Source organism: Haemaphysalis longicornis, unplaced genomic scaffold (genome assembly GCF_048455015.1).
Source record: "Haemaphysalis longicornis isolate Haplotype H1 unplaced genomic scaffold, Haemaphysalis longicornis Haplotype H1 scaffold_5, whole genome shotgun sequence".
Lineage (NCBI taxonomy): Eukaryota > Metazoa > Arthropoda > Arachnida > Ixodida > Ixodidae > Haemaphysalis > Haemaphysalis longicornis.
In genome coordinates, this window is record NW_027526385.1 from 155104642 (window position 1) to 155122981 (window position 18340).

Consider the following 18340-nt stretch of genomic DNA (forward strand, 5'->3'; position numbering starts at 1 on the left):
TATGCGCCACCATACTTATCACGGACTGAAACAAATTCGTTTTTCAGCTGTCGGTTTAAGTGGTAGATTTTATGAAACAGATTAGGACGTGACAGTTTTCTTCGGTTTGTTAATCGGTATACGCAATAGATTTGACATATGTCGGGAACATTTCGGGTCGGATTGATCCACGCCAATCGGCGTCGTTAAAAACTGCCAGCGACAGAAGAGCACAGAACGGTAGAGTGGAGAGGGCACGCGGCAGCAGCTGCCTCCACGTGCTGCCCACGCTGCCATGGAGACGTCGAGTCGAAGCGCGGCTCGCCACATGCCGCCGCCTACGTGCCGGTCGCGCGCCGTCTCCACGGGGGACATGACTCCCGTCGTGGCTTGTATTCGTTAACGTGCAGTCAATGCGCGGCAACAAAAGAAGAAGGAAGAGAAAATGACGGCAACGAATTGTCGATGCTGCCTGGCAACAAATGGGTGAAAAGGCAACCAATGCCGCTGCAAAACCGAGTAAGCGTCACCACTGAAACGGTTAGCGTGCTAAATAGGTTGGCGCGTTGTACGGCGGGCGTGACGGAAACGCCGTATTTCGGATTTGAGAAGCCAAAGCAGGGCGACTGCTTCGGGGCCAGCAATGCAGTTCACGAGAGAGAGGGACGCGTTTCTTACGCATTCTCAAAGATCCATTAAAGGGTTCTTAAATAACTTGTAATGCTTCCTCCTTTTACCGGCTTCTCTGGCCTTATTCGAGACTCCATGTACGAGTACGCGCCAGGTTTTTGGCTCAGTGCTTCACCCAGTGTAGGCTTTATCGGGCGAATTTGTAGGGGCCTTCAGGTGGGAGCATTCGCCCCCATCGTACCCCCCCCCCCCTTGAATTCGTCAGTAAATTCATATAGTTTGTTCGTTTCAGGTGGCTTCCGCCAGAACAACGTGGCGCGATTTTAATTGCGAATGCACTTCTTAAGCGAGCCTGAATCGTCCGCCGCCGTTGTCCGCATAGCAACAGCTGCGGGTGCGCGCGCTCCTCGCCTTCCTCCTCGTCTTCCCTAGCAACGGGGGGAGATGGGCGCGCGCTACTCTCCTCCTCCTCTCTCCGCTCAGTGACTGCGGGTGTTGGGCGCCTCCTCTCCACTTCGGGCGGGAGAGCTCTCGCTCGCGTAGCGGGCGCTCTGCATTCCGACGCGTGAGGGCGCTCGTGTAGCCCTCGCCGTAACGGCGGGCGCTACTCTCCTCCTCCTCTCTCCGCTCAGTGACTGTGGGTGTTGGGCGCCTCCTCTCCACTCCAAGATCACGATATCCACCGTAATCGCGCAATCAACAACCGTGCATTCGCACTTACACACTCTCCCCCTCGGGGAAGTGCGAGGGAATTTTTTAGACGAAGTTGTAGCATAAACAACTCTCACCGGACAACTAAAACCGAACAACCAATTGCGACAAGCGGCACGGTTCTTGTATTAGCCTGGTACGCAGAAAAACTTCAAAGCGGCTTCGCAGCAGTGTAGAATTAGCACAGCTCGATGACGACGAAAAAGGAACCATTCAGTGTAATGGGACAATATGTACGTCAACATAGCCTATGCTGGGCTGTCTTTTCATCGGGGCTGCGGTAGCGCCAAGCAGGCGTAGTGTTGTTCGAACTGTAACACGTCCGTGTAATCACATGAACGCAAATGCGGCCACAAGAGAGAAAGTTGGATTCTTCTGGCCGCTGTAACAATTTGGCGGCTGTGACGTCCACGCCTGCCCAGTGACTTGCACACCAGTCCGGTTGCAGGAAACAGTGGCGAAGCCAGCGCTGAAAAGCTTCTATGCTTGTAGTTTCAAGCGCCCTGGAAGCCCTTATCGTGGGGTGCTTGGCGCATTTTGTTTGATGCGTGCTTGAATGTTATCCGATTTCAGTTCATGCTTTCAAGAACATCATAAATATCCTTCCCAGAAACGAACACGCACATGCCTCAAATGGAAATCCGCCTTTAAAACAATGCTGAAAATGATCGTATGGTATGGTTGATGTATATTTTTGGCACGTTCATCAAGATTTCACCTACGTTTGTCCTTTGGTTTCTGTACACAGGGCATGATCTACATCCATGACAGCGAGGTTGTCTCCCACGGCAACCTTCGCTCCTCTAATTGCTTGGTGGACTCCCGCTGGGTGCTCCAGATTGCCGACTTTGGCCTCCATGAGTTCCGCGCGGCGCAGACGTGTGTGCCGCAGAAGGTCTCCGAGAATGCCTTCCGAGGTGGGATGTGGTTGCTCGTGCCACTTTTGCCTACCTTTCATGCTTGCTCGTATTGACATGTGATGTGTCGCTGTGCAAACTTTGGAGATTAGATATGAAGTATGCAGCGCTTACTTGCGGCTGAGAGCAAAATGTCGAGATGTATGGACTGTACTACAAAGCTTGAGAATTACCGCGGAAAAATGGGGTCCCTAACTAATTAACTTGAAGTGCTAGCGAACATCACACAAAAAAAAACGCAAAAGAAAGTACAAGACACACGCTAGACTAGTGTATCGTGTCTCTCGTCGTTTCTTTACCTTCGCTTTGTGCAATGTTTACAAACACCTAGTACTTCTTACAAAAAATAGACAAAGCGGAAAGAAGTTGCTAATCCAGTGTTTATTCAGTGTGACAACTCTTGGAGCGCCATTTTGTGTCCGAGCTCGTAGCGAACTTCCTTCAGACATCATTTATAATAAATTCTAAAGTCAGATTAGGATTCAAGTAAACATACACTTCACTACGATACTGCTCGTTTAAAGGTAGACTATTTTTTATTTTTTTTCTGCGACGAAAACACTCGCTAGATTGATGTCAGCAGGATTACTTAAAACGATACCTTCGCAATTACAACGGGTACACCACACCTTGCTCTAAGGAGTGCATGTTCCGAATTGATGAGCCGTATTCATCAACCTGTTATCTTTACTCTTATTCGACAGCGCATTCAGTCGTCCTAATTTGTTTTTTTCGTAGCTGCAATATCAGATGAACCAATGGCGTGATCTCTGGTGTGGGTTACATGCAGGTCTCCTGTGGCGTGCTCCCGAACTGCTCCGGATGGCAAGTCCCCCTGCAAGGGGGACCCAGAAGGGCGACGTGTACTCTTTCGGTATTGTGCTCTACGAGATCATCGGCCGCCACGGGCCCTGGGGACAGAAGGCACCGCCCACGCACGGCACGTCCTGTTCACTCCATTTCTATCGCGAAATGCAAGACTATACTACTATACGAATCGTATTTTGAATTGTGGCGTGCGGCGACAGTTAATGCACCGTCGTTTGTTGCCGCAGGTATGGTGTGGGCCATTTACCCTCCCAATGCAAAATTGTTTGTGCTCGTCTGGAAGCGACGGAGGCTGCTGTGGTGCAAATGCAATATGTGCTAGTACGAGCTGGGTAATGTGACTGAGGACTTCAATGTCTAGTTTGACGGCGCAACTGTATTTTGGAGACAGCCGCCGCGGTCTTCGCACTGTTTCTAAAACATGCAGTCATTCTGCGGTGGATACTTTCACTTATGGAAGCTTTACGAAATTTAGGTGCCTTTGCATGCTTTAAGGAAATCTATAGTAAGGAATAAGTGCTGCGTGGGAACTCATTTCTGTGGATTTAGTGCAGCAACGTATGAAGCCTTTCTGGGGCGCCTTCTACATTCATCGGTCAGTACCGAAATATTGATGTCATTAGCCGTTTTTTTTTGCTGCGGGGGATACTGGACCAGTAACGTACGGGCCAACTTCCCAAAGTTAAAAATGTAGTGAGGACCTACTGAATATTCCTTTTGGAGACCGCAATAAGGAAGAACCAGTGAAGTTATTTTGCAAACAAAAGACATGCACCTCTTGTACAAGTTTGTACTTTGACTCGCACTCGATTTGGCCACGGACGCGTTGAGCATTTACTGTGACACTAACGCAGCTTAAACTTTTAAAGTCAGGGTCATTGACCCTTTGCCATTTCATTTCGCAGTAAGAAAGCTTCGCGTTCAACCATGGTCATCGTTAGAAGGAGGGGTGCATATATATATAGTTTCTCGATCTGGTTTGGCACGTCCATGCACCCCTCTCCAAATCCAAACTGCTTCGACCGTGTTGAAACGGCGCAGTTGAATACACGTCGGCGTCATAACGCGAGGAACTCAGTTCCGATTCCGACCACGACAAGAGTTGTTTATATTGACTCGCTTCTACGATCACAATCATTGCAACACAAAGTTGGCATCCTGCAGTGCGTTTTGTGGTTCGCACGGGCGCCATCAGTGCACATAGAATGCTTCGCTTGAACACAAGTGTCGCGAAACAGAAACTGGACGGCAATAAAACAAACAACCGTACCAGTAAGTGTTACAACAAGACATCGTTCACATCGGGGCAATTACGGACTTCTTCCCGGTCTGGCAATATTGAGCATGAAGGGCTTCGAAATCCTTTTTATAAAACATTGCCCTGCCATTACCTGAAATTTTCGCGAATCTTGCTGATGTGCAACCATCGACTTCAGTGGCCGCTTATAATGTGTGAGTCCCAGAGGTTGGAGCATTTTTAAGAAGGCAAAAATAATTTATAAATGCGGTCTCTTTTGGTTTTTTTAAAAAGGCTGTCGCTGCATATAGAGTGCGATATCTGCCATTTTCATTCTCGTAGTGGTGGTGTTCTAAAAGTGTTAGAGTATCTAAGCGGCTAATTCTCACATAATTTGTTTCGGTACAGTTTCGACAAAACAAGAGTTACAGCGGTTTTCGTTAGCCACACTTCCTCTGTAGACGGCACGTATGCGGGAAACAAACCGGAAATTCCTAGCCTTTGCAACTTCACTGGGAACCACGTATTTATCAAAAGCAGATGAAACTCGGTGTAATGATAGAGTCGTCTTCGAGGTTGGTGAACATGTCATTTGTCTCAGATAGGTTAGATAAACCAAGATATACAGCTATTTTCTCTTACCATACTCCCTCCCTAGACGGTTATGCGTTGATACAGATGGGTAACGCTCAAAACTTCACTGTGAACTAAGACAAGCAATTAAATCGGCACAATGACAGCGCCGGCTAGCGGCGAATTGTCATTTAATTTGTTTCGGCATAGTTTTGATGAAGCAAAAGTTAGTTATTTTCTGTCCATTCTTTCTCGGTATTGACAGGAGACGAAAATTCCGTAACGTTTACGACTTGCTGTGAAATAACTAACTAGCATGAAAGCTAAACTCCGCGGTATGATTGAAACGTCTTAGGCGCCAATTTAAGTGCGGTTTTTGCCAGATACCGATATCAGATTTCAACCAAGAGAATTCTACGATATCTCCGGAGGGCGCACGTGCGATTCTTTGTCAACGGGACTCAATAGACGCATTGAATTTTGGTCAGAACCTTGCGCTAGCTAGCTTCGAAGTCAAAAAAAGACAATAAAAGCCCATTCCCGCTGCGCCCTACTACAGTATTGTGCGCATTAGCAGCCAAACAGCGTAGCAATCGAGCTGTGGCAGAGTGAGATGGCGGCGCTGAGATTGCCTATTTGCTTGCATTATTAGCATCGATCGAGCCTGGTACGAAGCATCACTCGTCCGTTTCCGTTTCGCCCTGCTGGCGGCAAAGTGAGCTCTCTTAGGATAAATTGTCTTCTTGCAATGGGTGCTTTTCAGCCGCACAGGACTTGCTGAATACCAGCGACTTAATTTGGCGCAACATAGGGCTGGGAATTTATGTACTCAGAGACCGCAACTCTTTCTACATCTGTACCGCAATCTTTTCTCTATATCTCCTAAGCCTGCCAGCCCAAGCTGGCCTTGCGCCATGCCAATAAAATTGTCCACATCTTTCCGCGGGGGAAAACCATGGGGTGATGCGACGCATCTGGGCGGTGCTTGTTACGGTTGCGCCGACCATCGCGATAGCAGACCTGTTAGTCTCCATTCAAATCATCGGTGGTCATCGGATGTCATCGGAGCGGCGGCAGTTGAGCGACTGAGTGGAACGGCGCAGTTATTGCGTTTATATGTGCCACGCGTTAACGGTGAGGGGAATGAGAGAGAGCAGCGCATGCGCATGTGTTAACCGAGCGCTAACGCGCGTTGACGCACAGCTGGCATGGCGAGGGGAGCGAGCGCTAACGCAAGATAGCGCTGTGGTGAGAGCGGCGTTACCGCGCAGCTGGCGTGGCGAGGAGAATGGGGGAGAGGCGTGCGGACTACGGATGGATGGAGGGACAAGGCGAGTCAAAGAGATGCGTCGCATCTAAAAACCATGTTCATCTAGCCTGCCAGCCGTAAACTGTGATCGGGCCAATGTAGCTTTTTTATTCTATGTTTTTCAACACAGCACACGTAACAGAAAACGGGTATCTTTTGTTTTTCAGAACTAAAAAATGAAGATGTAAACTCTACACTACAGCGAATTATGCCAAGCTAACAACTTACACTGAGTTCTTTAAGCCTCACTGTCTTACTTACTTCACACTTTGAAGCTGAGGCCACTGACAGACTTGTTTTCACTGCTTTTGGGTTAGGTATTCTGAATCGCCTCTGTTGGAGAAGACACTCATGATGCGCTTCCATATCGCTTCCAAAAGATGGTGAGGCTGAGTTTCGGTAATTGCGCGTCACAACGACATCATCGCCTCCAGTTGAAAAGGTGGCTCGTTCTGGCGCTCGCCTTTTTTTTTGTCGAGTTCGCCTTTTTGGAGCCTTATTTTGGAGAAACTAGCCGGTTGCACCATCGAAGGTTTGTGCTCCTCGTGCTTATACGTCTACAGGGCGCACTGCGCGAAGGAGGCCAGCATGCTGGGGTGAAACATTTTACAGAGGCCGTGAGGACAAACCACTAGTTTGGTCACCTAAAAGGACTCCTTTGTACCGACAACAATGGTAACAACAACAACAGGGGTACAATCCTGGGTTGTTGCGCGGTGGACCTTGGTTCAATCCCCAGCAATGCGAGAATTTTTTTCCAAGCCCCGTGATTTCTTTTACTGAAAATGTTCTCGTAGCCTAACTCTGCCTATTCGTTTGTTAATGAGGGTGGCTTGCTTTTAATTTAGGCCGGTTTAAAGGCGGGATGGCTACAAACACGTACAAGTAACATTTTGCATCGCACCAGAGGGCTGTGGTTGCACTAATCTTGGAACGGAAAATTTTGTTATCTCGCTGCGGCTGGCTGACCTTGACCTCGTCACCGGGTTTTGTTTGGTTGAAGTGTCAGGGCCGGTCAGGCAGACGGCAGGCTCATAAGGTGGCGTAAAATTAAGAATGAAGTTCGAGGTTTGTTCACACTCCAATATCAGAAGTTGTAGGTTCAGAAAGTACAGCTAGAATAGCACTGAGCGGGGTATATGGCATCAAGATCAGTGCTGCAGATGTGTCGTTCCGCAATCTTCAGGGCCAAAAAACGTGTTCTGATTGCCCAGGTTTGATTATTAATTCAGCCTCCGGAAAATTCTTCTGTTATTTATTTATGTGTAATGCAGACTGTAACCAGCCGCAATCTTATATGGTATCTTATATGGTACCTGGCCAGCAGGGATGAGCCAAAAGCTGTCATTCTTCTGTAGACGGTATGTACCGATCGCCAGGCCATAGGTATCATCACCGTCATTGTTCATCGTACCCCGTAGGCTCTGCGATAAAAAAGACGCAGACAGACCCAGCCGCCTCGCGAATGCTTCGCTCGTGCCGAGATACTGCGAGCTGCCTCAGCTGTTTTTTGTTGATTTATTCAGAATACTCCTAAACGCCCTCTCGCTGGAGGGTATAACATAGAGGGGACGGAAACATATAGAATATGACAAATGAGTAACTAGTCGTACGAATTCACAAACTGGAAAAACTATAAACATCGAAAATTAAATACAAAATTCCTGAAACGTTTCGCATACACGCAAATATGTGAATGCAAAAATTTTTACCTTTGTTCTCTTACGCCGGAATAAAAAAGGGGTATGTGCCTGAAACCCATGAATATAGAGTACGGTATTAAGTTAAAAAGTTTGAAGCCGGCTTTATCTCTGTACGACTGCCAAACATTCCAAATCATGATCGCTATGAATTTCGTATATACTGAGTGTACGGATAACATATGGAAGCCACATGGTGCCGTATTTCGCGCTTTAGGTAAGAAAGAAAGGAAGAAACTCTATCAAACTTTCCTATTTTTAAAATATTGATTCTTTTTTTTTTGGAAAGAATATCTGAATTAGTTACGCCTGAGTGCGTAATACTCCGCATGAATTTCGGATTTCCCTAATTCCGCATAAGCAGAACATTTTACTAGGGAAAGAGTAAAGTTCTTGCCGCATAAGTATTATTAAGCAGAAATGTACAAGGGAGAGTATGACTTAACAAAACACAAAAGGAAAGTAATCTAGGTAACCCATAACAAACGAGCACTTACGTTTTTACTTATAATGATTCAGCACATAACAAAAACACGTCCAAAATGGATAAGACAATCACAGCCTTAATTAGGAACAAGAACCACAAAAATGTGCATATTGCACTGAAGCCAAACGTCAATTTTTTTGTCACCGTTTGTAGTATAAAATAAAGAAAAAGACGCAGGGGTAAGACGGGCTTATGCACTTCCATTCATATTTAGTAGCTTCTGAACTGTCATTATATCGGTGACTGTTACGATCTTTGATGGCGAGTCATTCCCCTCGGTTATTGTATGTAGTGTGAGCTACTTATTATAATTTACTTGGCGACGCGTGAAGTGTTCGATTTTACGATGACAATCACAGCGCAGAAAAACATTTTGGGGTGGTCTAAAGAATTCTTCGTGAAGAGATGCATTATGGTAGCGCTTGTGAAGTAGCTATAAACGAGGGATTTTGCGACGACATGATAGCCCTTGCAGTTCGGCACGATTCCTCACTAAGTACGCTGGTGTGACCTGAGTTATCGGAGATAATAAAACGCACAACACGGTTTTGCACAACTTCGATATTTATAATACCACAGTTTTGATGGGGATGCCATATGGCGGACGCGTGTTCTATCTTAGGGCGAACTAGAGTGATGTAAGCTATTTTGCGTAAGTGTGACGAGATATGCTTTAAGTTACCTTTAAGGAACCCGAAGTATCAGTTTGCTGACGCGAGAGTGACGTTAATGCGGTAATGCAACAACAGGTCACACTGAATGTCAACGCTGAGATATTTATACGACGTCGGAAGTTCCTTTGAATAATTATTAGAAAGTAAGGCGTTGGAATGAGAGAAGATTTTAACTTAGCGTTGGAAGATTTTAGTGTCATAAGCAAGGTTGAGCACCGCGAAGTTAAAAAGTCAGGATGAGATTGTAGAGATTAGCGATCATTATCAGAAGAAAAGGTACGGTAAATAGCGCCATCGTCAGCGAACAGCCAAACTCTAGAGTTGACATGAGAGAGTAAGTCATTAACATATGTTAGAAAAAGCAAAGAACCAAGCCCAATTTTTTGAGGAACAACAGCTGAGAGTTGATAAAGGACAGTTAAAGTTAATGGCAGACGCAAATTGTGGTCTATTGGAAAGAAAGTGTTATATTTGTCACCGGGGAGGATGTCATAATGTCATAGTGTCATAATGGCTGATGCACCGATGACGTCATCGTAATCATTGCCGACCATCGCGCGGAGGATCGCTCGATCTGCTTCATCCTTCTTCCCTTAATCGCCATTAAAGCTTGCGATAAATGCGGTCGCTGTTCTCATCACGGAGGTCTTTGTCCTCCGAGCCTATATTTGACAAGGGGGTGAATATTGAGCTATCCATGGTTTAGTAACAGCGGGAGATGAGGAACCCGATGGAATGTTTTTAGAAAGTCAAGGAATATGGCGTTTGTCTCGAACTAAACAAGCGTTTAAAGGACAGAATTAAAACTTCTTTTTTTTCAAATAACACCACGCAAAAGAAGGCGGCGCTTTGCTGTACAATACTTCCGCTAGGCAGATGCATTTTGCTGACGACTGAGCGCTAGCTCAAAGCCTAATCCTACACCTCTTTGATGTACAATACAATACCACACACATATCACAAATATCACACACATCGTTATAAATTTAAATTGGATGCCTTTTTAGAGTATTGAAGGAATCGACTACAGATCATAACTACGCGAGAGTTGTTGCGATTTCCCTTTCGTTGTAAGAAAAAGAGAATCAGAGCTATGCTACTCAAAGCGACATCACAGAATTGGGAATGTTTTATGCAAACAACAGTATATAAAGCCCGCTATTTTTACCACGTCATTACAAGTTTGTGCAGAATTTTTTAAATTGGGCACTAGAGGGAGAAATATGAAAATACACAGAATCCTTTGACATTTGTTCAGTGGCTTCAAGTGGCATACACGAGAGGCAGTATTGTTGTTCAGGATTAGAAATAGGCGATAGAGAAATTATGCCTGTTATTCTTAGGGTGCGAATTTAAAAGAAGCCAACAGCCATTTCTTTTTAACGCAAAGGGATGGTGAGTTTCACCAAAAAAATATTCGGCTACCCTCTTGTGTGATGAAGGGGCACAAACGAAAGCTCTGCGCTCAATTTCCTACCCACCATATTCGGGTTATTACGCCAGCTCGCGGCGCCATAGCCTCATGGGAGCAAGCTTGTTTAACTTCCCATTGAAAACCCACAAGGAAATGGCGCCGTCGATGCAGAGTTCTCAAAGAACTGGTCGTGTGCGACCAGTTCTTTTAGCAAATTCACAGAGGCGATCAAACACCCGGAAAGCATAGCCGAACGGGTTGTCCGCGAAACGTTTCTGGAACACGCGTTCCGCTGCTAAGAAAACATTGTTGACGGTGTTGCATGTGGTTGGGTTTAGGCGTGGCGTTCGGTTGCGGTGCAGTTGTTCCGCTTTGCCTGCCTTCGCAGTACGTCACCCGGTTGTGCAAGTTTTGGGCCAGTGGTATCAAAGTCATCCTGATAAGCGTACGGCGTCGAGAATATTGTTACGCGGCGACCGGAGACGAGATAGGGAGCATGGGATATGTGGACGGTGCGTTTGCAACATTTATACGGCGGTCATAAGAAAGCTCGCACAGGGTACGCTAACGCAGAGCTTCATGTGATCGTCGAAAGCCTCGTAGCACAGCGTTGTCCTCCATTTCCCTAAGAATCAAGAGTCAAGTAAAGTTCAAGAACAAGAACAAACAAAACAAGACGTCTACCAAGGATCCAAGCCGACAGTGAAGATCAATTTTTAGAAGGAAGTGTTCTTAAGGTTTAGTGTTTGTTATTTTTCTTTTAATACTTGTAGAGTTTTGTGATTTTTCGTTTCAGACAACGAAATTTTCCTTTTATGTTCAAAAAAAGCCCGCTGATAGTTTTCACGTTCCCGGGCGGTGGTCGCTGATCTATCTTCTCTTCCCCATTACCCCTTCCTTTTCCTGCCCCAACCACCTTTGTACCACTACCTCAACCCATGTTTCTACCCCCTCCCCTTCCCTTTCTCTCCCTGCGATACATATGTGGTGCAGGCTGCGAACCTCTTTCCCTCTCACAGGGAAGTTTAGTTTTGGTGTTATGACCACCGCCTTTGACACACAAAAAAAACTTTTTTTCTTTCTGTTGATTAACGTGTTGAGGGAGTTTCAGAAGGAAGTATTATGCTTCATTATACACTCTTTGCCACAACCTAACGCCATGCGCGTGTCTTGTACAGTGCAGTACTGCTACGCTATGTATCCGCATCTGTGCGCTACATCAGTTCGTGTCGTGCCTCGGGTCTCGCGCAGAGGTGATCGAGCGGGTTCGCAGGCGTGGTGCCGGCGTTCCATTCCGGCCCCCTTTGGACACGCTGTCGTGCGCCGAGTACGTGCTGCACTGCATGCAGGACTGCTGGGACGAGAGTCCGGACAACCGACCCGACTTCCGCTTCGTCAACGTAAAACTGCGACAAATGCAGGCCGGGCTGTAAGTAACGTGATCTCACTCCCACTGATTTCTGCGTGCACCGCGAATTTTGAAAGGCAGCCAACCGGTTAAACCGTGACCGCTCACTCATTAGCCACAGTCTCCTTGCGCATGCGCCACGCAGCTCCAATGAGAGTAGCTCATCGTATTTCATTAACTGGCCAAACCGTGGCCGTTCAGTGAATAATTCGTACTATATCTAGCTTTGGCCTGGGCTTTGTCGAGGCATGCCAATAATCAGCAGTGATTGTGGCTAGTTAGTATGTTGTAGTAGTTTGGTCGGCTGGTTAAAAATAGAAATAAACTTCTCTCTTGCAAAGTAGCGCGTCTTGCGCAGATACCCGCTGTGTCAGATCGGGTACAAAAAACTCTTCAAAAGTAGCGCGCCTTTTGCACTCACTGCCTCGCCCGCTGCATGCGACGTTGACCCCTTTGAGCCTGACTAATTGTCATCCGTGCAGGAAGCCCAACATCTTCGACAACATGATCGCCATGATGGAGAAGTACGCATGCAACCTGGAGAGCCTCGTCCAAGAACGAACCACGCAGCTGGTCGAGGAGAAGAAGAAGACCGAACGCCTGCTTCACCGAATGCTACCAAGGTGCGCATCAACAGCGACCTTGCACTTGCAAACGCCATGGTGAAAGAGTAGGCGTTGATAGTGAATATGCCCTCTGTTTGGTTGCCGCCTTTATAGCTAGACACGATGGCTACTTACACCATCGCCCTGGCTTATACTGGTATACTTAGCAGCACCGCCTTTCTGACGGATGTCACCGTTGCTGTGCAAGTACCGCTTGACATTTATGTGACCTCGCTTCGCGCGAGCTGTGTCTTAGGGTAAAATCTTTAATGCAATATTAAGGGAATATTTATAGACTACGATTACAATTCTAGAGTTTTTACCCCCCGAAGTAGTATGTACACCTGGCCTATGAGGCGCTCCCTGATGCAAAGTCCCGGGTTCATTTTGAAGACTTGGTAATGTTTAACGTGTGCCGAAATCTTGATGCAGGCGCTTTGGTGCTTGACTCCATCACAATAATGGTCACTACGGCCGGGATTGAACTGGCGTTGTGCGGTCAGCAGCTGAAGGCCTTAGTCACTGTTCGGCCGTGGTGGGAGGTTGTTTATGACCCATTCTTCTTCACCTCCGCAAGGTCAGAATAGGTGTCAGCCACATCACCTATAGGTGTCAATGTTAGCCGAATTTCAAGAACTCAGACTCAAGTAATATACTTTTATATGTGGTCCAAGGCTTACCTTTCAGCTGCGTCAACCACGGGGCTGTATTTTCGTTGGGATTTCTTGTCTGGACTTTTTGTCATTTTGTCACCACCCAGACAATCGAAACAGAGAGAATTGCTGAAACTTCCGTATGTTTGTAGACCGGGTCAAGTTAACAAAGGATACTAAAATACTGAACGTATTTCTTCAACGCGTGTCACAGTTGTTTTTTCTCCCCGTAACGACATTAGCCATATCATTCTTTCTTCTTCAATACTTTCTGTATTCGCTTCTGCGCTGTAATATTCAATACCTTTATCACCCTTAAATTTTCTTCCTTGGTTTGCTTCTGTCCCACACCTCCTTTTATCCTGCAGGTCCGTGGCCGAACAGCTGAAGCGTGGTGAACGCGTGGAGGCCGAGAGCTTCGACAGCGTTACCATTTATTTCAGCGACATCGTCGGCTTCACAGCCCTATCTGCCGTCTCCTCACCGCTACAGGCAGGTGTTGTAGGCACTCAGCTGCCCCAGTAGTTTCAACCAACTGAGCCTAAAACGATGCACCACGAAGGCAGACACTAGCTATATGCACTAGGATTTGTCAAAGCGTCAAAGAATGAAAGGGCTAACAAAGGGAGGCAAGCAAGCCGACAATTTCCAAGGCACTAACTTCAAACAGTTCTATTAGCACCCTAAATGATATTTATACGTAGAATACTGGCCCACATCATAATGAGTATTCTTTTACGTCACATTCAAGTAAAAAATTACGCTGTTTCTTTGAGTGCAGAACACTTTACGGGTTCGCCTTGTCGTCGTAGCTCGCCTCACGAGGTACCGCCGTAACCGCGTCCCGCACAAGCTTCGAAAATCAAGCGGCTTATTTAGTCTATATAGTAAGCAGTTTTCATAGCAATAACCGCTCCAAACTCCTGAACCGCAGGTGCTTGCCATACATCTACCCATTGCTAACGCATAGAAAACTGCAGGTAGGTATTGAGGCAAGATACAAGTAATTACCGGCAGCCCCCACGTTTATTTAATTAGCAGCGCCCGTTGGGTTGGTTTTTACGATAGTAAGCGGGAAAATGTGGCCGTAAAAGAAAAAATGGCCCGTTCCAAACTGCGCAGTAAGGCGGCGTCACGTGCGGCATGAAAAAAAAAAAATGTGCGGCTCGCGCTGTTTCAGGCAGGGGGCGCGCAAGATCTGCAAAGATGGGAAATTTGAAATGCGCTTGACAAACCTTCATTAAATTCATCAGGAGAGAAGTGAGGGCGGCGAAGAGCGTAATGGGTGGCAGCAGTGAGCACATAACGGCTCCATGGCACATTATGACGAATCGCTGCTGTGCATTTGCGACAGCTTTCATGTTGAGTGGAACGGCTTTAATTTTTTTGTAAGGTCGCACAGGCAGGGCTAACACAGCAGTATTTCTCATTTGCGATCAAGTGTGCCTGTGATACTTTTCGCGTGAGCTGATTTTTGCGTTTGGCAACAATTGTGCACTTGTCGAACAGACATTTGCCACCATGTTGCTTCTAGTGTGACCCCAGCAACCCCCCTCCCCTAACCCCCGCCCGCACCCGCTGTTCAGCCCATTGTTAATGCGCTTTCAGGGGCGTTCATGTTCCTGCAAGCAACATAGTAGCCGAATTCAATTCAACGAGGGCGCGCAGTTATTGCCAAACGCAAAAACCAGCTCATGCGAGATTATTAGGTGCTCAGTTAAAAGCGAATGCGGAAGTCCACTTTGTTAGCACTGCCTATGTGCCCTTATTAAAGAAAGAGCTTGAATTTTTGAATGCGATGTAACGTGAATAACTTCACATTATGACGTGGGCAAGTAATTCATGTATATATATGAAGTTGTGTGCTCATAGAACTATTGCACGTTTGTACCTTGAGTGTGTCTACTTCCTTGTCCTTGTTACGTTAGCGCTTCTGTTCTTTACCATGCCGAACTGCGCAACTCCGCCCAACCGCTTCAGTGCTCTGCTCTTGCGACGGGCTCGGTTGTCACGTGCTGCTTTGTCCCCATGCTCTTTTGTTGCTGTGCCCTTTTGTCACGGTCTCTTTTATCGCTGGGATATTTCGTCACCGTGTCCTTTGTGGCATGCCCTTTCTTCGCATGCTTGTTTGTCGGTATACCGAGCTACCAACAAGCCGAAACCAGCGCTCTTGTCAAAATGGCACAGTACATGCCGCCGGTAGTGTTCGTTACAACTTTTGCTTGTAGCCTTAAAGGAGCACTGACAGGAAAATTTTATGTTAGACTTTTATTGCTTTTATCGATGCTTAATGGTCTGGCGAACCTGAAACAGCACTTCAAATACTTCAGCGCGCGATAGTTAATTACATTGAACGGCCTGAAAATCTTTTGTTTCAAATTCCCGCGCTTTCATCCCGAACGGCGCATATGACAGCCTCCCGGTTTGACCTCATCACTTTGTGCGGACGTCACCGGCGCCCGCTTGAGAGGGTGTTGCGCCCGCTCGCCGCTCGTGGGGCCGCGCGCGTGAAGTGACGTCACGAGTTTTTGGCGAGCACTGTCGCGTCACTTCATTTTTCCTCTCCTGGAGTGATGTCACGCTGACGTCCATTTGCTGAGTGCCGCTCCGCGCGCTGCTCCGTCGGCGCGATAAATGCGATGCAATTGAACTATGTTCTTCGCGTCGCAGGCCGCTCATATTTCAGCCAGGGTATTCTGTTGAGTGAAGGAAGTGAACTGTGCAATAATATTAACGCCGAAAATTGGTGTCAGTGCTCCTTTAAGTAGTTCGCCTGCAGGAGTAGATAAGCACTGAAATGCGCTGCCAGCATAACAGATTTTGGAAATTTCAGATGGGACGTAGAACCCTCAGGGTTGACAGTTTATCAGAAGTGCTGTTTCGTACGTCAACGTTAGATAGGAGTACAATTAGATTATCTAAATAATGCTTTCAACATGATACCTCTCCAGAGATAGAGAAGGAGTGAGAAAGCTTGATTGAGCATGGCTCTGACAGTGGTTCCTAAGTTCTGGAACCCGTGTGCTTTTTGGGGCTGCCATGTTCCTGGTCGCGAACCGGACTTGGTCCTCTGGTCGACAGCTGGACAGCATAAACCTCGCGCGGCTCCTGGGAAGAGAGGTAGTGGAGGAACCTAAGGATCGAGTTATCCGCCAAGCAAATAGAATTCGTTGCAAGGTAACAAGTTGCTAGATCCACCATTAGGTTTTCATTGAATACGCATGCTTACCTTTATTGCGACATCAGAGCGCAAGAACTGGGCTTCACCGCGTGAAAGGCAAAATGGAACCTTAAATAGCAATTGCTGCTTGAGTAAGAAATATCCCAATAGCAAATCGTTCCGCAGTGTTCATCAGGCTAAGCAAGTGGTGCCACGATTTACTAGCAACGTCTCAAAACTTTTCACTGATGTAGATCTTTCTTGTTTCCAACCGGATGTCTTCAGGTGGTGGAGCTTCTAAACGACGTGTACACGTGCTTCGACTCGATTATCGGCGCCTACGACGTGTACAAGGTGGAGACCATCGGTGACGCGTACATGGTGGTAAGCGGACTGCCGCTGCGCAACGGTCTCCGACACGCCGGGCAGATCGCCTCCATGGCGCTGCACCTGCTGGCCGCTATTCGCTGTTTCGAGATTCGGCACCGGCGAGGGGAGAGGCTTCAACTGCGCATAGGCATACACTCCGGTGCGTGGGTGCCTCTTCCATCACTGTAACTGCGACGCAGCAAAGTGCCTTACTTGATACGTTGTAGCGAGGGCTCCTTCTGAGCGGCGTCTCAACTTGCGTATAACAGGAGCCATCTGGGACCATAGCCACAGCAATCACAGCGTTGAGCTTGCGCCAAGAGACGATTGATGCAAATTGGAGGCAGCTCTATCACACGCGCCAACTCGCAGCAACCGCCAAAATATGTGATTGAGGTCTGCTTATCCTAGTTAAAAACACCAATAGGCGAAGGTAACCCAAGAGCGGGAAGCGTTGCATAGGCCACGTTCCCCTTTCTTTTCGAGTTCGTACTTTGTTATTAAAGGGACAGACAACCGATTTTTGTCGAGTATATATTCTCTATCCCAAATGAAAGGGCATCACTTAAAGCACCTTGACGAGAAACGGTTTTGGAGATAACGACCTAGAACTTTTTAAATCGGAATTTTTAGATCTACGAGCCGTATGTGTCCCTCCCAAAAATAATGCTGGCAACCATGACATAGAGTAGCTCGGCAACATACTTATGTCTGTATGCGAACTAAAAAATGATATTTAAAAACTTGTCCTCAGCTCAAAAAGTTTGAATCGCAGGCTTTTCTGTTCGTTAATGTGTTTTTCTAATGCAACGGTATATTTTGCAGGAAGCGCCATCTGTTGGTATAGACGATAGGTAGAATCTGGCTTCACGTTGTGGAGGTGGGAAGTTCGATTCTCCCCGGGCGCGACGTTTTTTTTAAGCTGCCGTTGGCGTATTTGGAAACTGAAATCAAATATTTTGGCAGAACAAACGCCCCTGACTCAGGCATAATCGTCAAAGCTCCTTCACTGGGTCTGTTTACTGAACGCTGCCGTTGATTCTGGGCATGGAGGCTCAGGTAGCCACACTGAGAGCAACCCAGCGACGGCGGGCGGCGTGTATTTGAAATTTTCAAAATAATGTTTAGAAATACAGATACAATTTAACCCTGCACAAATACTTGTGTTAAAAGGTTTTCAAAAACGTAAATAAACGTTTCAGCAGTTGCAGTAGCTGCTAGGTTTGCAGGTCACGTGACAGGGACACATATTGCAGTGTCAAGTTTCGACGCTACGAACCGCCACCCTTCCGATTTCAGAAAGTTTGCTGCCAAATTAAAATTATTTCTGCCAATTTGTTTAGAAATTGCTTCTGGTTACCGGGCTATATAAAACCCTGGCTTTCATATGAGCTAGAGAACAAATACGCGACAAAAATCGGTTGTCTGTCCCTTTAAAGCAGTGCTGGCACACAATTTCTAAGCACAACCAGCTGTCTAAAAAGGGCGCCGTTTGGGTAAGGGATATCTCCAAGGAAGTTTAAATCTTAAGCGTTCAGTATAACATATATTAGATAACTCTTAGTCTTTGTACGCACCAGAAATGTAAGAACGCATACGCTTTCGACATCGGAAGCAGCTTACGCGTTGATCGCCTCGCCGCAAATTACCGACGTCAGTGCTCCCGTGACGTCGCCAATGTGCTGG

At 46.8% G+C, this 18340-nt stretch overlaps 1 protein-coding gene across 1 annotated transcript in view; it reads left to right on the plus strand.

The window, feature by feature from the left end:
* Gyc32e (Guanylyl cyclase at 32E) overlaps window positions 1-18340 on the plus strand; it is a 258216-nt gene that overhangs the window by 235786 nt on the left and 4090 nt on the right. Inside the window, exons 17-22 of the mRNA XM_077671235.1 lie at window positions 2069-2237; window positions 3028-3177; window positions 11711-11888; window positions 12350-12490; window positions 13494-13617; window positions 16571-16814. Coding sequence (XP_077527361.1) covers window positions 2069-2237; window positions 3028-3177; window positions 11711-11888; window positions 12350-12490; window positions 13494-13617; window positions 16571-16814 — 1006 coding nt within the window. The remainder of the gene's footprint in view (window positions 1-2068; window positions 2238-3027; window positions 3178-11710; window positions 11889-12349; window positions 12491-13493; window positions 13618-16570; window positions 16815-18340) is intronic.